This window comes from Mya arenaria, chromosome 14 (assembly GCF_026914265.1).
Source record: "Mya arenaria isolate MELC-2E11 chromosome 14, ASM2691426v1".
NCBI classification, from domain to species: Eukaryota; Metazoa; Mollusca; class Bivalvia; order Myida; family Myidae; genus Mya; species Mya arenaria.
This window is the reverse complement of record NC_069135.1, coordinates 21623660-21650095: the sequence shown is the minus strand read 5'-3', so window position 1 is coordinate 21650095 and position 26436 is coordinate 21623660. Positions and strand designations below refer to the sequence as shown.

The 26436-nt window shown below is 32.6% G+C and overlaps 3 protein-coding genes across 3 annotated transcripts; all 3 read right to left on the bottom strand.

The window, feature by feature from the left end:
• Positions 1–1031: 1031 nt before the first annotated feature.
• On the bottom strand, positions 1032–4616 carry LOC128218601 (uncharacterized). Its single transcript, XM_052926310.1, has 6 exons — positions 4547–4616; positions 3378–3508; positions 3096–3136; positions 2639–2708; positions 2005–2070; positions 1032–1517 (listed from the first exon to the last, which is right to left on the bottom strand). Exons 1-6 carry the CDS (start codon positions 4577–4579, stop codon positions 1217–1219), a joined length of 642 nt encoding a protein of 213 aa, XP_052782270.1. The 5' UTR covers positions 4580–4616; the 3' UTR covers positions 1032–1216.
• On the bottom strand, positions 4615–13723 carry LOC128215912 (cadherin-23-like). Its single transcript, XM_052922516.1, has 14 exons — positions 13672–13723; positions 13382–13594; positions 12692–13002; positions 12060–12566; positions 11401–11601; positions 10076–10292; positions 9637–9950; positions 9305–9454; positions 8852–8980; positions 7897–7985; positions 6809–6895; positions 5962–6004; positions 5327–5336; positions 4615–4622 (listed from the first exon to the last, which is right to left on the bottom strand). Exons 1-14 carry the CDS (start codon positions 13721–13723, stop codon positions 4615–4617), a joined length of 2331 nt encoding a protein of 776 aa, XP_052778476.1.
• A 626-nt stretch (positions 13724–14349) lies between these two features.
• On the bottom strand, positions 14350–26436 carry LOC128215911 (cadherin EGF LAG seven-pass G-type receptor 2-like). Its single transcript, XM_052922515.1, has 15 exons — positions 26209–26436; positions 24135–24227; positions 23599–23688; positions 22526–22651; positions 21904–22029; positions 21347–21428; positions 20321–20451; positions 19607–19810; positions 19223–19396; positions 18118–18182; positions 17676–17928; positions 17182–17433; positions 16767–16851; positions 14552–14712; positions 14350–14376 (listed from the first exon to the last, which is right to left on the bottom strand). Exons 1-15 carry the CDS (start codon positions 26434–26436, stop codon positions 14350–14352), a joined length of 2097 nt encoding a protein of 698 aa, XP_052778475.1.

The following is a 26436-nucleotide window of genomic DNA, read 5'->3' as shown; positions in this document are numbered from 1 at the left end:
AAAATATATTGTTTGTTTTCCTAAAAAAATGGTTTAAAAATAGTTTTTGTATATTTGCAAACAGATATATTTGTGACGATTTCTGCGAATCAATTCCAAACCTTTTTTATTATGCCAAAACGGTTCTTCTACTATTGTTTTGTGTTGTTACGTCTTTATAACAGAAGAACATATGTTATGATTCTTATCTATCACTATGTGTTAAGGTATCACACTTTGTAGCTATGACCAAAGGTATTTTTTAATATCAATAAACAAAATGGTCTGTTTACGTACTTTATTAATTAATACTAATTATAGTGATAATAGTGATACTTATTGTAATAATTTCGACAAACACATTAACCTTGCAATTTCCAGTTTGTATTGCATATTACAAGCTCTCTTCGTAACAAAGAGATAATCACATAGCAGAAACACATGAACGCAAAACACCATATTGACAATAACAAATACATACAAACAGTTGGCATAGTTAGACATAGCCGCATTCTTGGTTCAGGTTAGCAGGTTACACAAATTGCTACAATACTTATATTGTCGTCTGCATATTGCATACATAAAAGTACAACAAAATATATACATATACTGAATGCGTTAAAATTGCAACTTCATGGTAAAATATCATGTGATAATTGTGTAAGGTATTAATTAACTTGTGATTAATCGATTCTTTGTATTGAAAACACACGCACACACGCACGCACGTACACACGCACGTACGCACGCACACACACGCATGCACGAGCGCGCACACACACACCTTTGTCAACACAAATCTAATTAATCGCATATCTTAAAGATGCACTCTTACTCTCAAATAAGATTTAACACAAGGAATAAAAATGTTTAAATCTAACTAAAAGGATGAATAATTTTCGATAACAATGGTTCTTATGAATGATACCGATTTTAATTTGGAAGAAAGGTGCAGAAAACACGGTAAATCTACCTTATGAGACGGTATATATATATTTTAGCATTCACCAATTATTTAATATTTTTGCGTGTTCAGCTATAAAATACAAGGTTACTATCTTGTTGTCAGATTTTGATATTTTCCATAAATGCATTATTTTGTAAAAAGTGAAAGGTTTATCACTCAAAATTTATGTTGCCATACATGTGAATGTATTGATTTTGAATTAGAGTGTCATTTTAATATATATATATATGAACACTGCAATAAACATATCAAACGTAAATTAAAAAATAATCAAATTTCCGTGCTTTCCATGTCTTCGTAAGTTTCATTGATGTATGCAAAGGCATCCCTTGAATCCAGCGTCTCGAATGTGGAATCTGCATCTAATCGATCCAGGCTCTCCACAGACTTATTTTGAGCATGGAGTTGTAGGGTGGCTCCCAGCAAATCCTCACTCGACACGGCATGTCTGGTATCATCGTTGTACAAGTCCATGGTAGCTTCCTTCTCTTCCATTCTGTCATAAACAGTGTCTCTGTCTACTGCTTCACCCACCTCGTTATCATCCATGTCCACATCGTCGCTTTGTCCACTGAAAAAATGTAGTACAGACTATGATAATAATGTTATGTTAGGAAGTAATTTGAATTTGTAAGTCTAAGTTCTGTCAAATACAGAATTCCTTTTATACGATACACTTGCATAACTGGACTTTGAAATTGTGTTGCTCTCGGGCCGTTTCAATGAAAGTTAAAGTAGTAATTTTAGTTATCTTAAATTTGAATAAACGACACAAATGGCAGCGCAGTGATTGTTTTAATTTCCTGAACTTTGTGTTTGTTTTAATACTAGGTAAAGTACAATTCAAATAAACATGAAGCAAAATTACGAAAACATGAAAACTAAGGTATATAAATTTTCGACTAAAACCGAAAGATTATCATTGAAACACCCTCTGCTGCATAATAAACTAAATATAAAAAGTCCGAAAACATTTAACAGAAGCCAGTGGTTTGCCGTATTTGAAAGCAACAACAACAATTAAAACGTATTTATGTATAGCCTTTTGTAAAATGCACCTGTCGCTGTCAATATCTCCAGAAATCTTCTTGCTGTCAATTTTGGCATTTAGAAGAGGGTTGTACCTGCAAATATAAAACAGTTCACATTAACGTACCTGCATGATTTATACAGATGTTACATGACTTTTCAATGCTGCCATACAACAAAAACATATAATCGAAATACATGTTCAGCTCGAAAAGAAGTAAAAACAAATCTTAATTAATTTGGAGTCTTAATAATGTACTGTATTTATATTAGATTTTACATTATGCTTGTTGTTTAAAGCAAATGATACCAAATTGTCCAGGTAAAGAACGGTTGCTTATTTTTTACTATTTCCAGGGATGTAAGTTGTAATTTCTTTATTAGGGAATAAGCTTATGTTTTGCGTACATATTTGTTTCAGTGATGCCATATTTAATAATAAAACGTTGTATATTTTCTTACGTTTTTACATACATATTTCTTTCAGAGATGTGATATATAATAATAAAAAGTAGGACTTTTGCTTACGTTTTTGCATACATATTTCTTTCAGGGGTGTCATATAAAATAATAAAATGTTGGGCATTTGCTTGCGTTTTTGCATACATATTTCTCACAGAGATGTAATATATAATAACAATTAAAAGTTGGACATTTTCTTACGTTTTTGCGTACATATTACTTCCTGGTATTGCGGCTGTCTTTTCTTCTAATTGTTCAAGCTGAACATGATCTGAAACACAATATATAAAACGTTTCTTTCTTCCCATGTTACAATTACCAGCAATCACATTAAGAAGTGAGCATAACTAAAGTTGGACAAACAAACATGCTTCACGTTTTCGTTACTTTGATGTTTTTAAATATATAGTTATGGTGTATGCTTTGATTAGTAATGTCACATTAACAATTGAATGCCACTTCTTGGAAACACACATATATGTTTTTTTTCCAAACCTATTATATTTTGTCTTAATACTTAACGAATGAGTTCCAACTGTCTAACCCAAAGGTTAAGAATCTTAACACCCCATTCACTTACATTACGTTAGAGGTATTTTGATTCAACATTTCATTCCGTTACCTAAAGTTTTAATATTTTTGCAATGCATTTGCTTACCTAGAGGTTTAATATTCGATGCTTTAAGCTTTCTCTTGTATCTGCAAAAAAACAATACCAGTTTCTGACCGCCAAAAACCCATACGGTTCATAAGAGTTATTAATATAAAATACTAATTAGTAATTATAGATACTAATATATATACAGATACAGTTTATCACGACTTATAAGGGCGTGGTATTCGTCTTTAAATTACAACATTATTTTTTTTAAAGGATCATCTACTTTTAAATAGAAGTGTAATGTGAAGAATGATGAACATATTAATGGAGGTTCCGTACTTATTCTTTGTAACGAGAGAGACATAAATGATAACGGAGATTATGAGAGCCTCTGCTACTGTGACTCCGATCAGAATAAAGAAAGTCTTTTTGGTCTGGTCCTCCTTGGTATTTCCAGTTTCCGACAAAGCCTGAAGAAGATATCTTCAAACGAATTATTTGATATACATTTTCTATATATGTTTTAGGCCCTTTCATTTCAATGTTTTCTATGTTTGATATTTACGCAAAATAAATGGTATATAATAATAATGTGTAGAAACATGGATAGATAATTTGGACACTAATGAATGCGTTACTAACAAGAATGGCCTGTTTAAATAAAGGTCAATATGAGACCTTTTGCGGTCTTATGCAATTTCGGCCTCGTTTTCAAGTGAACAATCGCACATGAGATACCTCGCGTCATTAAACTGAGTAAGTTGCCATCATCTTGATATTGTTATATTCGTTCAAAACGCAAAGGAGTTGATATACTTAGCGAAATAGTGTGGAAGTGTTGTTATTTCTGAATTAAAAGTTTATTTAGCCATTTAGTGTGGTGTTTTATGTCATGTTTACAAAACCGAACCATGTGGAGAATATGTTGAATTTTGATTTTTCTTACAGATGTTCGTACAAGTTATTTATTTGCGACTTCTTAGAAGAAAATAAATGTTTACTTCCGAATTGTATCGACTGAATGCAGAAAACAACGACAACAAAAATCAAGACGCAATTGAAAATATTTTCAATCATTTTACTCTAAGTCATCCGAAATTCTGACCGAAGTATTCGGATAGTAAACAACAGAGCAAAACGATGGCCCTATTTCGCGCATCTGATGGAACACAGCACTCTTATTATTGATCGGTCAACGTTCTGGACACCACCTATCCGAATGCCCGCCCGCCTGGGCCAATGGATTCTGTCTTTTTTATTTAGACATATAGTGAAAACAAGTCCCGCCTCCGGTGACCATATTTTTATGAATTAATATGGGGTGAAGGAAATTGATATATGGTCACCTGGCATCCGGTGCTTTGACCATAATGGACCAAGAAATTAATAATATCTTAATTATATTTCCGTATAATAATGTTACATGTATCTTAGTAATTATAACTCCATGCACTCTTTTTAAAAAAACAACAACAGATTTTTGGATTAGAAATTATGTTTTAACGAACCTGAATTGTCGACTCAATATTGTATCTATTCATAACATTTATTAATCGTGCGTCGTCTGACACTTTTTCTAAAAGCCTGAAAGATAAGAACATTATTTTTTATTATCATAGTATAATTCAATCTCATATGTAATATGTTTCTTGTATATCTGATTAATGATACATTTAATTAAAGAATGCTACTTATTCCGATTACAAAAGGCGGTGTATTTGATTTATATTTAGCTTAGTAATAAAACAATAGCAACCACAGAGTCAAGCCCAGTATGACCTTTTTATTTTGCATATATATGTGTTGTACGCAGTGACATATATTTTAGTATATAAATAAGAGCAGCGTTTAAATTATATCAAATGCTTAGTGAAATATGCTGGTTAAGAAAATGACTTAAGTTAAAAAAAAAATTAGGATCTTTTATATAAATACCGGCTCCGCAATACAGAGAAAACTACATGGTCAAACTCAATAGTCAAAATATCATATTCAAAATAAGTATTTTTATGAAAACTACAGAATCAATTCCAAAAGTAAAAAGTTAAAAAAAACAACAAACCCTTTTAATGGCAGATGGTCAACGCCAATGACATATAACACAAAAATAAATAATCACAAACTAGAAAATGGAACAAAACACTAAACTCAACAAACAACACACTACATGATTAATATATCAAACGAGGGATTTTATCAAAGAATGTTAGGTACCGCCTTGGAACGGTCAGTAAAATGAGAGTTTACTGGGAGTTTAAACTTATTTGTATGCACAATCTCACTCTTACCCCAACAATCCTGAATGAAGTAAAAACTTAAATAGTAAATATGATCAAAGTATGCACTACTTTAAAGAAATTTAAAAATAAAACAAATAATAATAAACAATTAGGTAAACCCCAACTTTTTCTATGGTTAGGGAACCCAATTGGGATAAAGCCTGCTCAGAGGCACAATATGGCCCAATCAACACTCAAATAAAGACACAAACCAACACACACTATAAACAGTCCACAAACGCTTCAAAATAGCCTCATAAATAAACGATGAAATATCCGCCTTAGAAAGATCGATGATAACTTGTGAATGTAAACTAGTTTATATGCGCATAAACACACTCTTGTCCCAACGTTTGTTATACATGTGTATATAATGATTTTGAATAAGAGTGTCATTATAATGTAACATTCTGTTAATTAACTGCTTAACTCCCAGTATGTTTGAAAGTTTACCAGGAGCAAACGTCGCAGTTAAATGAGAAAATGATGGGATTGATACTACTCAGTCCAATTCTATTTTTTTGCTTTCAAACCATTTGACATTATATTACATAATTAAACACATTAAGTATTGAAATCTGAAGACTATGAAGTGAAAATTCAATAAAAACAACATACTCGTAAACTTGCTGTGCTTCAAGTACCTTCTGGGTTTCGGGATCTACCACATGGAACTCCAAATCCGAACTTAAGTAAAAGTGGAAAGGTATTAATGAACATTTGCTTTAAAGTTCTAAACATGATGATTGATTGAGTTGTTTAAGCTATCTAATAAAATCAAGTTTTAAAACATACTTACGAATACTTCGATTAATTAAGGTTTGACATTTACAAGCAAACATAGATGCTGTTAAATGCTACTTCGCCTTATTTCCGTATCACGTTATCATGTTATTGGCTTTTTAAGTTTTGAGAAAATCAGGTTTAGGGTCTTCGAGGTAAAATAACTAGAATTACTGTGTTTTAATTCATTTATACACCTCACCAAAGCAAATCATTCGGAAACCTTCGCCCATTTTAATGGAAAATAACCTCGGATGTATGCCGGTACATGTGTACAAGTAGTTCATAATAATATAAATTAATTGTAGTGTTCTAACGTTTTTTGCCATAAAGAGATTTATTGCATAAATATTTCAGATTCTCAAGAATAAAGTCATTAAGTTTAACTGCTATATTGAAATTACTACGCGATCTACTTGCAATGCAGTTAAAAATAAAGATTTCTGACAATGTAAACTGTCCACATACATCCGATGTTTTATTTTTGATCGAAAATGGCCGAAGAGGTCCAAATGAAAGAACTTAATACACCATTTGAACAGTTTATACAAGTATCATCATATGGGCAAAACTTAATTGTATATGGTTGAAATTATACAAAAGAAAATCAATCATGCTTGAAAACGTATGAGTTATAATTTCAAAAATAAAATCCTACGTGATATACGTGTTTATTTTTTTTAAATATTGGTGCTGACACAAACTTACCTTGTCGTTACCACATCTCCATTTGATTTTTTGTGATTGGACAGTTTGTCATATACGAACGTTTTTCCTGTGATCGCACTATACTCACTGCAATAATGCGAACATGTATATTTATATACTGTAGCTATGTTTATCTACTGAACATTTAATTTAATTGACGTCACAAATCAATAGTTGTTTAATCTTATACAACATTTTTTCAATGAGGTGCCTCTGTTTTCTTACTAAAGTGTCCGTCCTGATATTCAGGATTTCTTTTTAAACTATTTGCCTTGATAACGAATGCAAATAGAATGCGGTTATCTTTAAAACCGACATAAACATAATTTATAAATTAAATATCAATCCACAAAACTCATTAGTATATACATAATTAGGTCGATTGTGACGAATGTTGATGCAGTGCGTGTATACCACGTGATAATTGCGTCATAAATGCTTCGTCGGAAGGCAATGTTTTGATTTGAAAAAATACTTTACACAAAGATAACTTCAGTATTTCTTAACCATTTTAAATAAAACATAGCGCAGTCTACGCCGCTTACGGAGCCCCAACTTCGATCTTTAACCAGAATTTGATTGCGATTCTAGTTTCTTAGAACACTTCGACAAACCATTTCACAATACGGCCGTCTGACGGAGCACTGTCAAAACATTATTTTGGAAACAGGTTTGTCGAAGTGTTTGATGAAACTAATGACCTCATCAAATTTAGGAAATAAAACAAATGCGGGGCTCTTTAAGCGGCATAGACTGCCCCTTGTTTCATTTAAAATGGTGTTGTAATTGAAAAGTTATCTTTGATTTAAGTCTTCACTTTAAGCAATCTTTTGCCTTCCGACGTAACATAAATGACGTAATTAGTCACGTGGTATACACACACTGTGATGATAGCTTATAGAATCATTCACGAGTCCGCTTCGTTGGCAGAAACCAGTACTGTGTCCCTTTTGAGGGGCCATGAGAAAGTCCCCCTGGTGACCCATGACCTCTTGGGTGAGAGGTGGACACCAAGACCACTCTGATCTCTGACACAACTCATTAATGATTGTATTTAAATATAACTCACTGATTGAAGTTCAACATACCTCATTATCTGATCTATGTTCACTGAAACTTGTTCTTTGTTTCCCCGAATAATCATGGTCAAAATTTGGAATCTGCTTATCAAATATATCTGTAAACAAACTTGAACTGATTAGTAACATAACTAGTATACGTTTTGATATATTGGCTTATATATGATATTCAAACGGCTTTTAGACCTAAGGCTTATGACAAGAAAACAGAACACCGTTCAGATCTTGTGTCCTTCAAAACGTTGTCTTGAATAAACTTAATTTATACGTAAAATGATTACTAATGTTTCATTCAAATATATATGTGCGCATCGGCTCACATAGACTATTCTGCAAGCAGCATCTGCAACACATTTGAATATGATAATGAACTTTGAAATGAGCCATTTGAATGCGTCTGTGGTCTATTTCTGGTTGATTTTCGTAATTATTTGAGGGCCATTATGATGCGTTTGAGGTCTGTTTTTAGTGTGTGTAATGAATTAATGTTTTTTGCTCTAAAGAGATATTGCAATTTCTATTTATCTCCTTAAGAAAAGGCGATAATGCCTGCTTAAGATAAAACATACTTGAAGAAATTATTCACATCTTGTGAGGTGAGAGATCGAACTAATGAATTCCATGCGTACTATGAACAATGGCCATCACTTAAAAACTGGTAAGTCTTCATTAAAAAGTAATATAAGAGCCTATCTGTTTATATATCTGAATAAACACTCAGTTCGCTGTGGAATATTTGGTGCTTTAGAAATGATTTTTGTTCATCATCATCAGTTACTGTTTAAAGGTTTTATTCATAACAATAAATACAATGACCAATCTGAACTTACTAAGAAAATACATTATGTAGTGTCCTCAACATGAACACATGTCCATTTAAATATATATTCAACACTGATCTAGTTATTACGATACCGTTTAAAGGTTTAAGCCTCTATTATAATACAAAAGTAAATTTATTTACCGTAACATTTGCTTTGTCAAAGCCCGCCTTGTCTCGAACAATTATTGGTACAGTAAAATACCCTGCCAAAGTCTCATCAATTATCTTGTTTGAAATAAATGTGCCATTAGGTGTCACACAAAACAGATGCTGGAAATACAAATTCTTTGGTTTTTACATTGCATTTTTTTATTATCTACAACAGGTCTTGTTTGAAAATAAAAATACAATTGTACAATGACCCTCCAAATAAACGACGTCATTTCGTTTATAACATGAAAAAAAATCGAATCCAACCAATGTTTTTTTTTCGAAATACTGGTCTTTATGCTGTGAACAAATGACGTCTGTGTCACGAGGTATATAAACAATGATTATGATAACAAATACAAATTATTGAACTTATTTATGATATCGGACTAATGGGTAATGCTTAAGAGACTGCTTCATAGAATATTTGCATAAATGAAATACCTTTTGACCGTCTGTGCAGTTTTCTACGCCAGTACCAGGTTGTAGGTATGCCAAAAGACCTTGGCTCAAGGACACACTACCGTCGTTTGAAAAGTGCCAGGAATCGGCGGCGTTTCGTTTTGAGTCCATGTCTTTTACATATGACTCGTTCTTGACGATGTAAGCAAATAACACATGGTTGTGTAACATCAAAGTAAGGTTCTTATTGCGAAAAGATTTTGTAGAATGAAAATAGGCAATACTTAAAAGAACAATTAAGTTTCTGATTTGTTGACGATGATAAGCATGTATATTTTTACATATTCGACAACAAATAAAGCATATGAACATACTTTGAGTTTTAATCCAAGTATATCTCCGGGTTCCGTTCCATGCACCATTCCTGTAGCAATTCGTTCTTTGATAAAACTCGGAGGGTTGTCGTTGATATCTATTATATTTATTATTACGTCTGTCTCCTTTATTTGTTTGCGTTTCTCCTCTTCGTTTCGGGAACCATTACATGTCGCGTTAGTATTTGCTGTACAATCCTCAACATGTATTGTGAATTTAATGACATGGATTACTTCATAGTCGACTGGTACTGTGTTTTTGATCTCACCGGTTGTGTTATTAAGATAAAAGTATGACGTCATATTCGTCGTTTCTGTAAAAAATGTAATTATTGCAATGCTAATACAACAGAACTAACTAATCAATCAAGTATCTAACGCAATGCAATATCAGTAAAACATTCGTTAATATCAAGACGAAAGTACTTTACAGCCAAACCTTTAAAACTGTAACACTGTCTTGATTCCGTATCTTCGTCATATGCTGTAACGTGACCGATAGACAAATCCTGTGTTGAGTTTTCTTTCAGACTCATTTCCGTTTTATTAGACTTGAAGGTTGGAAGATGATTGTTGACATCGATAATTTGAACAGTGATTAACTGTTTGTCAGAGGAAAGCGGAGGAATACCTTTGTCTGTGAGTTGGATATAAAACTGAAAACACAACACAATTCTGAATATGTATGTACATTCGATACATACACTTCGAAATGGGACTGTAAGATCAACATATTAATTCGAGCCTGTAAGACCAATATATTAATTCAAGCCTGTAAGATCAACATAATAATGTAAGCCTGTAAGATCAACATCATAATTTAAGCCTGTAAGATCAACATAATAATGTAAGCCTGTAAGATCAACATAATAATTTAAGCCTGTAAGATCAACATAATAATTTAAGCCTGTAAGGTCAACATAATAATGTAAGTCTGTAAGATCAACATAATAATGTAAGCCTGTAAGATCAACATAATAATGTAAGCCTGTAAGATCAACAAAATAATTTAAGCCTGTAAGATCAACATAATAATTTAAGCCTGTAAGGTCAACATAATAATTTAAACCTGTAAGATCAACATCATAATTTAAGCCTGTAAGATCAACATAATAATGTAAGCCTGTAAGATCAACATCATAATGTAAGTCTGTAAGGTCAACATCATAATTTAAGCCTGTAAGATCAACATCATAATGTAAGTCTGTAAGGTCAACATCAAAATGTAAGTCTGTAAGGTCAACATCATAATGTAAGTCTGTTAGGTCAACATCATAATGTAAGTCTGTAAGGTCAACATCATAATGTAAGTCTGAAAGATCAACATAATAATATAAGTTGGTAAGATTAATTATAATAATGCAAATCTGTAAGATCAACGTAATAGTATAAATCTGTAAGATTAACATAATTATGCAAGTTGTAAGCTCATCATAGTAATGTTAGTATGTAAGATCAACATAATAATGTTAGTCTGTAAGATCAACATATTAATATATGTCTGTAAGAATAACATAATAGTATAAGTCTGTAAGATCAACATCATTATTTAAGTCTGTAAGATCAACATGTTAATGTAAGTCTATAAGATTAAAATAACAGTATAAGTATGTAAAATTAACATAATAATATAAGTCTGTAAGATCAACATAATTATGTAAAGATCAACATCAGTCTTTTGAATAAGACACATTCGAGGAAGTTGTAAATCTTTATTTCGTATTTATTATTTCAATTTAATGTCAGAAGACTGGTTTAACCGACCTGATAACTTCTTTTCTTGTTAACATCTTGGGAAGCATTCAGATAAAGAGAACCGTTTGCATTCAAATCGAAACTGGCGCGAATGGTATCTAACGATTCCTGATATTGGCTGATGTTAAATTCCGCTTTTGCATTATTGTTCTGGTCCGTGTCATTGTCAATGTATGTAAATGCATAAAGCAAACTTCCTACAGGAAGACACTGCAAAGAATAAAATACATAACAACAGCACAGAATCACGTGCATCAATAGCATAATGTTTTGGAAAAAAAATACAACATAATAATTTAGTCCTGTCTTCTACAGAGACACATCGGCAATTTCTAGTAGTAGTAGTAGCAGTAGTGGTGGTGGTGGTGGTGGTGGTGGTGGGGGTGGTGGTGGTGGTGGTAGTAGTCGTAGCAGCAGCAGCAGCGGCAGCGGCAGCGGTGGTGGCAGTGGTGGCGGTGGTGGTGGTGGTACTAGTAGTAGTAGTAGTAGTAGTAGTAGTAGTGGTAGTGGTAGTGGTAGTGGTAGTGGTGGTGGTGGTGGTGGTGGTGGTGGTAGAATCTGTCATCAGCAGTATCATCATATTCATATGATATAAGAGCACCAACACAGATACTATTACCACCGCATATTTTCTAAGAAATATCATTTTGTGATCAAAAGAAATATACCTCAAAAAGGGTTAGGCGGTTGCCTTGAGGAATGCTATTAAAATACGGCGCATGAAGGTTTACATCCACCACTTCAACTTGAATAGTTGTGTTCGCAGACATTTGTGGGTATCCTAAATCATTTGCAACCACAGTTACATTGTAAAAGCCAACATGATCTTTTAAATCTGTTTGTATATAAAGTACATTTCCTGATATATTGAAGAAATTGAAATTGTCATCTTCAACGTGATAGACCAACATTGAATTGTTGGTATTTTCCTGGTCCGCATCTGTGGCAGATATCGTCAATATTGTAGTATTGATTGCAGAGTTTTCTAATATGGGTGTTGTTGTGTATTGAGGAAAAATCGGTGGATTGTCATTAACATCGGAAATCGAAATATGAACTGTTGTCTCGTTGGTTTTTTGAAAGGCTGCGTCTGATGGATTATCCTTTGCTATGACAACAATGTTATACTCAGATCGGGTTTCTCTGTCAAGCGGTGTCTGCACTGTTATTTCGCCCTGAAATTGAAAATAAAAAAATGTAAGCGGCCAGTTAGAAATACGATAACAAAATGCTTGTTTAACCAATGCCAATACAAACAAAATTCATTTTAAGATTAAATATTTAAGTTTATAATACTTACAGTTATTTCATCAATAGAGAAATTTCCACCCGATCCACTTTTGATGTAATATGTGACGTTACTGTTCATTTCCTCATCTCTATCGCATGCAGAAACGTTTAAAACTATCTTATTAACTGTAATACTTTCGCTGATACGTCCATTATACGGCAAATTGATAAACTGTGGGGCGTTATCATTAAAATCCAAGATGTCAACGTAGACCTCTGATGTATTGTTCTTCGAAGGAACCCCATTATCACGAGCCACGATTGTAAGTATAACCGAGTCATTTTGTTCCCTATCAATTACATCTACTTTAATGATAGTACCTGAAAAATACCGTTTAGTGACAAAATATTTTTGAAAAGTGAATTTAGTAAACCTTTTAATATGATAGCAATAATAGCCTCGAAGTATTTTTTTAAACACGTATATCACTATCAGATCCGTGATTAACAGTTATAGGTTTTAAAGGTTTTAAAGTTATCTAACTTACGCAAACAATATGACGTTTCTTGTGTTAAAGTTAAAAAATGTGGTTCCATGATGTGTTGTCAATTATAGAAATTGCTTACTTTAAAGGCATTTACATTTCTTGCTTGTTCGAAATATTTCATAAAAGATGATTCAAACAATAAACAAATTAAAACAAACTATATGCGTGTAGCTGTTCAATTGCGAACGTGAGTTACGTGCATGAAATATTACCTGTTTTGTTGTCTATATGAAATGATGAGACTGGAGGTTCACCGGGCAATAATGAGAATGTAATTGTTCTGTTGACATCCTTATCTGTTGCTTGAATCGTGTTTATTACAACTGTGCCCTTTGTAGCCTTTTCCGACACACTGGCATTATAAAGCTGTTCACTAAACTCTGGTTCGTTATCGTTTACGTCTAGTAAGTTTATGCTGAGTAAAACTGAAATAGCAAATGTATGATACACAAAATATTGTTTTTATGTAACAGTAATTGTGTATTCTTCAGCAATAGAAAACAATTTTCAAAGTTGAAATTCCATGAATACGTTCTGAAAGGATGCAAGAACATAAATGCAAACCAATCCTATTGGTTGCTGTTTTAATTTTTTTTTCACAGTTACAGTATTAATTTTATTGATACAATTAAAATGATTTTCTTTCTTTGGCTATTCACCGAATCTGTTTGCTCTATTATGATTTGTTAATGCGATATAGGCATGTTTGTTAGAAAGCAATAAAATATGTTGTAAAACCTGAATCGTTTTGAGGTGCGGGATGATAAGCATTCATATCTTCCACTAAAATTGTCAGTTCAATTTTCTGCGCATACTCCCTGTCTGTTTGGTTCGTTGCTGAGACGTTGCCACTTTTATTATCTATTTCAAACCACGACTGAAAATATACATAGACCAATTTATACATTTCTTTTACAAAATCCAACTGAGGTGAACCTTTCAAACAAAATTAAACCAAGATATTGGTTTTCACTCGATTTAAAAAAAGAGTTGTACCTCTACGACAGCTGACTTTTATCACAAGAAGTCATTCTGATTATATTAATTTAAAAGACATTTATATATAGGCCAATTAGTGAATATTAGGCATGCATGTTTACCCAAATCGGATTGCTGTTAACTTTATTGCCAGTTTCATCGAATGCATCAATACTGGAAATGTTGTAAACAAGATCACTATCTAAATCACGATCATACGCTGTGCAATCTGTTATAAAATTGTCACTTGTTGTATTTTCTGTTACACCCGCTTTACATGATGGTTTAAAAAACTTCGGTGCCACGTCGTTAACGTCTATAATATCGATATCAACGGTACAAGTGCTATTCAGTGCAGGACTGCCTTGGTCAATTGCCATTACAGTTAGCCTATAGTTTCTCACTTGCTCGTAATCAAGTATTGCGTCAATTTGCACTGAAATCTTCCCAGACTTTGGGTCTATTCTGAATTTTCCGAAAGACCCAGACTCAATGAAGTAGTTTATCCCCCTATTTCTCTCCGTACCGTCGCCATCAGAAGCGTGCACAGATGTAACGAATTCCTCTGCAAAAAATAATTTTAAAATTCTATTAACCACACAAATCAAACAAATAGGTAGACATGATGATATCACTTTAAGGCCAGTAAAATACCGATCGGCATCATAATAGATATTCTGCAATCTGATGTAAACACAGCGCTAACATTTGCTTATTCTTCGTGAATACCACAGTGGTTGTATATGTGCCTTATACAACTGCAAGACTGTTATAAGCGCTCAGCCAATGGAGTTTCTGTCAATTAACTCAAGATAAGTTTTTGATCAAACAGAAGGAGCGGATCCAGAATTAAAAATTGAACTGGCGTAACTTAGGTTGCAACCGTTTTTGTCTTGCGCCTCTCCATCAAAACCGAAATGTAAATGACACAAATTAGTGTTAGGAATCGGACATATCAATATATGATAAATAATATCAATAATCGGTTCATGAAACCGATCAATGATCGATTATTAAGCAATTTATTTATCTTTGGTCATCATATTTAAGGCATACAGATACAGTACATGCACCAGTGTTCCCTTACAATAATGTTTGAACATTTATTTGTATAAACTACATTATTTATTCAGAACGCACCTTTCTTTTAGTGTTTAAACGTTACTAGTACAGAAAATGAGATCACATGCTCTATTTTTGTCTTACATTTAGTATTGAATACATGTGTAAAATAAACACAGAGAAAGCTATCAATTTCTTTTTAAAATCAGTCAGTAACAAGTACAATAAGCAGATGAATATTCTGTATGTTTAACAATAACATTTTTTTTCTTTCAAAAAACTGAGAAAACTATTTTTTTTATTTGGTAAGGAGTAAACGGTAACACGATTTATAAAGCACTTTTATACCACAACGAAGAGAAGTATTTTAGCAGTTTAAGTACAAAACCTATAATAAGGTACCGTAGTGTCTTACTGACTTGATAAAAATATGACCAGTTAACTAAACATAGTAACACCTTCACATTTCAACATTAAGTAGCTTTATCTTGAAAAAGAAAATAAGTCGGTAGCGGTTACGTTTCTTGTTTCTATAATCGATTTTTCAAATTTCAATATCGATTGTCGCCGACGTAGGCCTTTCCGATCAATTGTCGATTATAATCGGTCATCGGCACAACTATTACTTAAATGTTTGCCCGGTGGTTTGGGGTTTCTCTTCAAATAAATTCTAAACAATTTCTTGTCTGAAAAGGTGCATTTGAGGCGCATTTCATTAATATTTTTGTTTTCGCTATTGACATAAAAAGTAAAATTAGACTTTTTAAGGGTAGTCTTATATATAGTGGATAGTGGAAACATAACTATACTTCTGGAAGACACATTTCCAGTTTAGACATACCACGTAATAAATAACGTCTTCAATGCGTCGTCTGAAGGCATCATTTCGCTACGAAGGCAGATTTCAAACAAGAAAATGTGTTATTTTTCTTAATTTTCTTTCTTTATTTTAAATGAAACAAAGGACAATTTACGCCGCCGTTTTATAACCTGATTAAGTTTGATAATGTGATTTGTTTCCTCAAACATATCAACAGCCTTGTTTCCAAAATAACATTTTGAAACTGTTATTTTAGGCGGCGGTTATGTTGAAGAGTTTGTAAAAATGTTTAAAAAAAATTAATTCCCAAATACACTTTTGTAATGCCCCTAAGGCGGGGCTACGTAAGCGACTTAGATTGTGCTATATTTCATTGAAATAGTGAAGAAATCTTATCCTCGTTTAAAGTCTTCATTCAAAGCAAAATATTACCTTCCGACGAAGCATTTATGACGTTATTTGAAACGTGGTATACACACATGGATTTCTTTTTTTTTGGATTTAAATAAATATTTTCAAAATATGAAGACTTATATACTGACATTTTGACAACTTTGCTCTGTAAATGAAGTGTAATTCGTTCTTCACCTCTTATATTACAAATTAAAATGTCATTGTCTGGTTTTGTTTAAAAAATCCAAAACAAAACAGCGGCAATGAAACACTACAAAATACATTCGCATCAACATAGGTTACTTTATAGACACTTTAGAACACTTAATGTCGAGGTAACGTACCTTTTTGAAGAGTGGAACTTTCGTTTTCATGGACTGAGGCGCCATAGTGGTCTTTCTCAAATATCGGATAGAAATCATTTACATCCTGCATACAAAGTAAATAAAAAATGAAACAATTATATTGGAGTATCAAAGCATGTATTACAATATTGTTACAGTATAATTATAGAGCACCAACTACTTATAACAAGTTGTTTTTGTCTTTTTATACCATGTACTAACAGTTTGCAGCAAAACAATACTTACAGCGTACAATTAATATTGGTTTGAACAAAATGTCTTTAAACTTTGAGGCATATACAACTCCCTATAGAAAAAGACGATGCCAATAGCTTTTATTGCACTTTGTTAATGTGATAGTTAATACGAACAAACACAACCTTTAGGCTTTACAAAACTGTAAAGTTAGATTTACCTGTACAATGATCCTCACGGTCGCTGTAGAATTTAATGATGGGTTGCCATGGTCAGTTGCCTGAATGGTTAAAACAATAAGCCCAGGCTCTGTACTATTAGTAATATTCTCAAAGTCTATGGCATGATTCAGCGAGATATTCCCAGTTTGATCATTGACATTAAAATTTTTGACAAAGTTTTTGTCAGATGCTGTTAAAATGCAATATGATATATTACTATTTGACGAGTTGATTTGATCGTTGTCCTTCGCCTGAAAATGAATAATTGTACGTGTGATATATTTAAATTAATAAATTAATGTGGTATAAAGCTATTACAAATTATAAGATATAAAATGTAATATATATATTTTGTGATAAAATAACATTGCAAATGCGAGATGAATTATATTATAGATTGATGTACGAGTGTTCTTTTTTGAGAGGGTATACAATCCAAGCTTATGAACACGACCATCTTGAAAATATAGCATTACATATAGAAACTACATACTCTAACAGTGACAAATGACTTGTTAATGTATTTTTCGTCGTTTTCCACCAATGTAACATAATATGTATCCTGGAAAAACTTCGGTCTTTCGTCATTCTCATCATTCAGGCATACAATAAGCTGCGCTGTGCTCCGCCTATGACCGGAATCCTCCACTGTTAGACTCATATAGTAGGTGTCTAACAACTCGCGATTCAAAGCACTTGCAATGCAATTTGTGTATATGTGTCCATCGTCCGGGTCAATTCGAAACCTGTGTGATAGTTAAATGCTAAATAGTTGATACAAGTTTATCCCTCAAAATTTATGTTTGCTATGCATGTGTTTGTATTGATTCTGAGTAAGAGTGTCGCTTTAGATAGGACCTTTGGTTATTTTAAGGTTACTGGGCTTGTTCCTGTAGTTTGCATCGTTCTATTGAAACCAAAACCAGGATACTTACTTGTTCATTCCTCCTGCTAAGCTATAAGTTAAATTTCCATTTCCATCGTCATCCTCATCTGTCGCCTGTACCATAAGTGAAATAACATGTTTATAAATAAATACTTTATGTCATGCTTTTATGAATATGTCATTGGCTAGGCGAATGTAGGAATACTGGCAGTTACATACATATGCCAGAATAAGTAATATAAGTAAAATCACAGCAGGACTAGTGGATCTAGACTGATTTGCCATACCAATCATAGGAGTAGATCAACACGAAAGACGCAACTCAGAAGTGGCTTTTTTTGTATATTTAGTATTTAGTATGATCGTAGTCACACAATCTCTTAATATATATATTTTTTTCAATAATGCTATTAAATATTATGTTTTCTAATTATTGAATTAAAAAAATGAAACGTACAACGTAATCTCACATACCGAAACGTTGCCAACCAATGTGTTGTTGCGGGAATTTTCGTTCACCCAAAATTTATAGGTCTTATTAGTGGTGAATTTGGGATCATTATCGTTCGCATCAAGTATTGTTACATTCAACCATGTTTCTACTGATCTACTGCAGTTGCGACATTCAGTGACCTTCACCTTAAAAAAAGATAATAATGGATCTCGCGTGAACGTGAAAGAAACAATTGCATTATGGTCCCAAATTAACTTTACATATCTGGCTAGTCTTTCTTTTTATATTGGTGAAGTTCATTTACTGGTTATTAAAAAAAAGAAAACAACCTTACACTCTGTTATCTATATAAGTACAGTAAATTTTATGTTGTTCTCAAATAGCAAAACATGTAATAAGTAAATCAAAACAAATGCTTGAACAGTATAACAATGCAGAGTAGTTAAACAACTAGATAGGATACTTTTTGATATAATACAATTCAGATATAAGTATTTATTATTAATGATAAAAGATATGCAACAAAATGACCTTCCACATTGCAATTCATTCGTTCCGCATGGAAAGCTTCGTAACATTACAAAATAGGCCTTTAAGCTTTGAGAACTGTACACTACATAACAACCGTTGTCAGGAAGTATTCTTACTTCTCTTTGTATTATATTGATTAATACAGTTTATATTATTAATAACTACTCACTTTAAGATAAACCTTTTTTGTTCGTTCGTAATCAAGAAGAGTTTTATTCGCGCCTGTGGCAACTAGAAGATTTATATTACCGTCTCCTTGGATTTCCTTAGGTATCGCATGAAAATCTGTACTATTTGCTCCGTTAGCATTTAACACTTGTACGCACATTTTTGCATTATCTCCCTAAAACAGAAGCACATTTTTTTCAAAGAAGAATAAAATATTAACTTATAAAAGCTTCGGCACACAAACACAATATAAATATAGAATAAAAACGTCACAGATAAAAATAAAATATTTTAAATCGAATAGGCGTTGAAGACAACCAGCTTCACTAAACATGTATAAAACAGATGGTAAAAGCTCACATGTAGAATAATGATATCAACTTACATAATCTTTATCGATCACACGTAGATTCCTTGAAAGTGTTATAGGAATTCCTTCCGCTGAGTTTTCTGTTAGATTACCAGTTATGGCTTGGTTGGGACTGAACGTTGGAACGTTATCATCGACATCTTTTATAGTAACTGTAACTTCGGTTGTTGCGGTGATATTTCCATACTGTTTTTCATTCGAACTCTCTACCTCAGTAGTCTAGGCAAAATATGAAATTGACCTTGACAAAGCTTTGTAAGTTGAGATTTATGTTTTCAAATGTAGTGTAGTTTGGTTACGTATCAATATTAAACGGCTTGCACACACTCACTATGCCAGGTCTGTTATAGTGTTAGGGTAACCGCTATACAATAAACTTTTTTATTTTATCGAGATAATGTATACTCGCAACAAAAAATGATCTGTAAACTTTTAAGTATCATTTTCTTACAGCCTATTTAAAAAAAGGATCGAAACAGTGGAAATGATGCAGTACATGTATTTGCCGTTTGTATTGTTTGTTCTTTATGTCACTGAAATCGGCTATTACATGACCTATCTTAAACAGACACAGAAGGCAGCTTGTTTGTAGCATCATATTCCTTGCCTACTTGTACAAATGACATCAAAACAATGTATGAACACCATAAACAACATTGCACATATTTATACATAACGATGCATGAATTCAACGAAACAATTTAGTGGTCTACATCAATGGTCACTTACAGTAATATTAAACTTGCATTCGCCATTGACTTTAGTAACTGCATCGCTCTCCCTATCTACAACTGTAGCAGTTGACACACTTCCGCTGGTCACGTTTACTTGAAACAATTGTGAGCAATTTTTGTTCAAACCTGAAATAAATAATAATATAATCATGAAATCATGAAATGGAAGTATGCAAACGCATCTAACAACAATCGAATGTTTAGAAAAATGCATTTTCTTGAGTAAGGCCATTTTGCATAATTTCTTAACCACAAATAGATATTTAAGACTCCGATTAGTGGTTTACTCATTGACAACTGAACTCTTAATTTTCAATACAAAGAGAAAGAAAAATTTGTCTTTAAGTAACTATACACCAGATTGGTACTAAAAAGTGTTTTCATTAACGAATCGCAGGACAATTATTTAATAAAATGTTTTACTCTTTGATATCATAATTGTAAAAAAAATACCAAAATGTAAAAAATCGAGTCGCAGACCGGGTTCGAACCGGGGTCGTCAAAATTGGAGGCCAATATTGTATCCACTATGCTACGAAAGCTTATCTTAAATGTTTGGAATATTTAAGATATTTCCTAACTAATATCATATGATATCATCGACTAGCAAATCACGCATAAGAATGAATTCTACTAGGTACACATACCTAGTAATCTTTTTGAATGGAAAAATACGAAAAGACTGCGAGAAATAAATTAATTGTAAACTTTGTGGTACTTCAGTTAGTTAGTATCAATGCATTGTATACATCGATACCAAGTTTATGTCGGTTTTGACAATTTACTCTTTTTTTTGTTATTTCATCATACTGTATATAACAAAAAAATCTATAACAATTTATTCTTTAGAAATGTGTCAATTGCATTTATTGTCATGTTATCCAACTGCAACCGCATAGATAATCAAATGAAGTTGACAATTTTTGAATGAATTGTTAAATAATACAATGGAATCTAACGTATTAAAAAATGCTCTGTCCTCAGGCTTAAATAGCAAACCGGTTTTAATAATATGTTTAACCATTTGCTTCAATTGTGTAGTTAACATTATTGGAAACCCCGGGGTCACCGTCTTGGGCGTTGACTGTGAGGACATTTGAACCCTGGAAAAGAAGACAAGAAAAACAATAAAATATTCCATTGCCTTTGTCCAACGCGAAAATTTCAGCATACTAATTATGTTCACATGTGGAGAATACATTGCAAGAGCCGAATGCAAATGGAAATTGATAAAAAATCCATTTATAAAGGCTATTTTCTGACATGTACACACATAATACGTTTTGCTTTTTTGATTCTTGAAGTCAAATGAGTTGATTATTATAATACATTACAAAATGGAAATTTGTATCGACCTATATTGTGCACCTTTAACCTCGCAACATTCACTCAACGGTGTACACTCGTACCAATGCGAACAGTTATACGAGTACATGTAGATGCTATGTTCGTTGGTAAGAGGCAATTTGTTTGTATTTGGATTGTTACCCCAGGGAGTTTGTCAAAATGCATTCTAAAATATCTTTATGTCATGCATTGATTAATGATTATAATTGCAAGTTAAAACATCCGACCAACCATTACTATTCCCTCATCAATTATAGCCCTGTAAGGAATTCCTGTAAAGAAAGGGGGCGTGTCCTGCACATCTTCTACCCTTATGATAAAGTCGGCCGTTGTGCTCTTTGGTGGACTTCCTCCATCCTTTAAATTATAAACAAAGTGTTTAGAATGACATATATTTTAAGCAGAACGATTTTATTTGACAAAAAATAATGTGGATTTAAATGCAAAATCAACAGAGAAATAAGGTACAATTTTTCTGGGGAATTATATAAACGAAAATGATTCTCTCGAGTTTTGGGTTTATATTATTGATGTTGCCTTGTGTTAATTTCAGCAGACAAGAACAGATTATTTTTTGAAACTGACAGTTTATCTTTCTTTCTTTAAAGGGACTGTACTCCGTATGATGAAATAGCGAAAAAAAATGTTATAGACAAAAACTGAATGTAAACTATAATTGCAGTACACCAATATAAACACAAATAGACATTAAATATATGTGAAGGTCTGTATTTTACGTTAAATCGTTCTTTATAAAGCTGCTCATGAATAGTTATCATATTAGTTCCACATAACCGTAGCTGTAACAGTTAATTCCGCATTACCGTAGCTGTAACAGTTAATTCAACATTACCGTAGCTGTAACAGTGAACTGGTAGTAACTGTTTTTCTCATAGTCAAGTGGTTTCATTTGATCGACCATTCCGGATGTGGGATTAATCGCAAATGTCTCATTGTACTCCTTCGCGGAATTTGTGGACTTATGAAATGTAAGGGGATGTTTGTTTGTATATTGAAATATTGAAGCTTAATATAGAACATAGATATGCATGTTCTTAGATTTAAAATGTGTTTAATAATTTGCCAAATAAAAACAGTTAAATCACCATTATTATAGTATGTTTAGATAATATATATATATAACAATGTGGAATACACATGATTATACAAGTAAAGCTTCTGTATTTTAAAAATATCTATATGAGAACACTAGAATCAAGTTCAGTAGCGAAAGGTTTAAACATAAACCGACAATGGCACAGGGTAAACGCCAATGACATTGAACACAAGAACATAAAAATTCAAAAAACAAGAAAAAATAAAACAACAGCACAAAACTCCACAAACATCACAGTGCATTCATACTATATATAAATTGAAAAAAACAAACTAGGTGTGTTTATCAAAGATTGTTAGGTACCGCCTTGGAACGGTCAGTAAATTGTAAATTTACTGGGGTTTTAAACCAGTTAGCGTTCTCTCTTATCCCAACAAGCCAGAATAAAGTAAAAACCTAAAAGGTAAATCTTATCAAAGTATGCATACACTTGAGGAAACGTAATATTAATGAAACAAATAAAATAATCTAAAAGGTATTACTTTTTGGCACTGCTTTTTCATTTAATTAAATACTGAAAGTTTACCTGCGTCTTTGGCTGAAATGCGATGTACATAAATATTGGTTAGTTCAACAACGACTACATAACTGTCAAGTTTTATAATTTGGTCAAACGCAGCACACATATAAACCCATTAAAATCGCTTTGCATCGATAGTCATAATTGAAAAATATGTTAAGAAAGAGCTTAAGAAGACATTACAATTTAGTTTTATCATGGGCATGAATAAAGCTAAAGTATGTTTACATTTTTAAAAACAAATACTTCAGAAATTCCATAAGTTAAAACATATCTTTAAGTGAATTACCTGCATTGTGAATGTTATTCTCCCATTGGCATTACTGTCATAGTCAGTTGCGTTTATCTTGTAATGCCTCATTGCACTGCCTTTTATATCCTTAAATAGTACATTATTGTATTTAACATACTCCACATATTCGGACAATAATTGTTATGCCCTTATGTTAAGCCTTGGCCAATCTAACTTAAACAATTTCCTAATAAAAGCTTTACAGTTCACCCAGAGGGATCATCCTCTTTAACGCTTTCAGTCAGCCAATTAAAGGCCTACCTATGAAAGCACTTTAGTCAGTTTAGAGCCTTAGCAACATTACGTTTATATCTTGTTACATAAACTTTTTTTCATCGTTGTAGTAAGTTTAAAACATACGTTTGTGTTTGGCATTATTGAATGGCCGTGGCATCATACTTTCGTACTAAACATGAAAAGTAATGGCATATGCGTTTAGTTTTTTTAAAGAGATTTGAAACTTGAAACCTATATTAGAAAAAAAATTTGGCCGAAATATGTCCACGACAAACGCTACAAGTTCCCATAATTACCTCTTTCAGATACCAAGTATAAGGTTCGTCCTTGAACACCGGGGCATTGTCATTGACATCAGTCAGGTACAGTGTGATAGAATTCGTTACAATCTGTAAATGTGAAATGAAAATATTATGAACATTGTACTGGAACTTGGAAGCGCACTTACAATACTTAGTTATAACTAAATCCCCGCCACCTCTGTCGTACAACTGGTATACAATAGGTCAACGAGAGAAAATCATGCGAAATTAGTAGGACAGTCGTATGTGTGTCGTACGCAACACAGGAGTTTTGCATTTGAAATTTCTGACGAAGTACTTTGTCATAGAGTTTTGCACATGCTCATAATTCAGTATTGAACGAGTTTAAGGTCATCTTAGGCTACACTCATTCCCTACGTTAGTCCTACGTTAAACCCACGACAGTCCTGAGATGTTTCACCAACGTAGTTCCTTTCTGCGATTGTCCTTGGTGAAACATACGACTATAACTCTATCTTACGACTGTCGTGGGAACATCTTAGTTTTGGACTTCGACAGCCTTGACCAATTTTCCCAAAACACATATTTGATATGTGAACTTTAAAACGCAACTTTCTCAGTCACATTTCCCAATCATGCCTAAACCGTGTCACCAAAAAGATCGCAGGCTGTACGTGAAAGGGGCTTAACGCGTAGTGAGACATTCATCAGCGTGAAAGCCCGCTTTGGAAGAGTTCAAGTTTAATTTATTTTTAAGATCGCATCATGTTTTTTGTTATTTTAAAACCTAAGACAGATATAATGATGTTTACTACGTTCTTATATTCCTGTGCAAACAATAATTCATATCTGTTACGTTACAATTCCGTTATCAAGCACTACTATAGCTTTAATATAATTATACATTATATACACGAAGTGCGTGCGAGCAGTTTTTGCATATCATACATTACACATATTGTGCTTCGCATTTTGATGGACTGGTGGTCACTTATAGTCGGCAAAAGTAACTAAAAGAAAATCTTCAATGAAAACATAAACGTAGTTTATCCGTTTTCCTTTTTTTACAAAGCACTACATGAATCATACTTATTTGTGTCGTTGATAAAGAAAAATCAATCACAAGAAAATGGAAAACAATATATAAAAAGATACGAATCATGATACTTGAAAACATTCCAGTTTTTGTGTATATAATTTATTTCGGAATAAAACGGCATGTTGGCTTATTTCATTGTTTGTTATTATAAATTTAATTATATATAATAATGAACAATGAAATAAACCAACATGCCGTTTTTTTCCGAAATAAATTTGACACATTATTCTGAAAGTGTCGTCAATTATTTAATAAAACAATGGAAACTACAGGTACAGTTCATTTCTTAAACTGATATGTAACAAAAGCACTTGCTGTATTTCCATCGGCGTCATTTAGCGTGAAGCGTAAAACAATCGAACTATGTCCTCCAGTAGCCTAAAATGAAACAATATCAAAGTCCAGCATTATATGTCCTCATAAGTTTAGAAATAATGTTAAAAGGTTAAAAAAAGACAGTACTTTCTTAGAACAATAATATTTTGCAACGTACTGGTTTCTACTTCTTCCTTTGAATTCAAGAGGTCTTATTTTAAGATTTAGAAAATATTTACATTTTTTTGTTGAACTTAAAGAAGCACTATTACTCCCAAATTAGATTGACCATAGTTAATACAATTGTTTTAATTTACTAAAAGGATTGATAAATGTCGAAGACAATGGTTCTTTTGAAAAAAACTGCGTTTAATTTGAAATAAAGCAGTAGAAAACACGGTATTTCTACCTTATGAGAGGATAGTAGATCACAGTAAATCTTAGCATTCACCAATCATTCAATATTTTTGCATTTTCAGCTATTAAATACACGGTATTAAACATGTCATCAGTAATTAATATTTTCCATATATGCATTATTTAGTAAGTAGTCTTAGGTTTATCACTCAAAATTTATGTTTGTGATACATGTGCATGTATTGATTTTGAATAAGAGTGTCACTTTAATACATAAGCATATTTATTTATTTTTAAAATAGTACTATCTAATATTGAATAAATAAAATGCTTTACAGTGTCCCTGTCCAAGGGAATGATGTTCATGACAGTGACAATCCACCCGATATTTGATACGGATACGCTGACCAATACGAACTTTCTGGTAACAGCGTCATTAGGCTCTACCCCGATGGTTTTTCCCTCGTCAGTCACGCTAAATGTGAATAAGGTCGTGTCTGGAACATAAGCACATTTTTTGTAGAACTCGTATGGTTTACCCGTTATTCTTTGCTTGTTAATCAT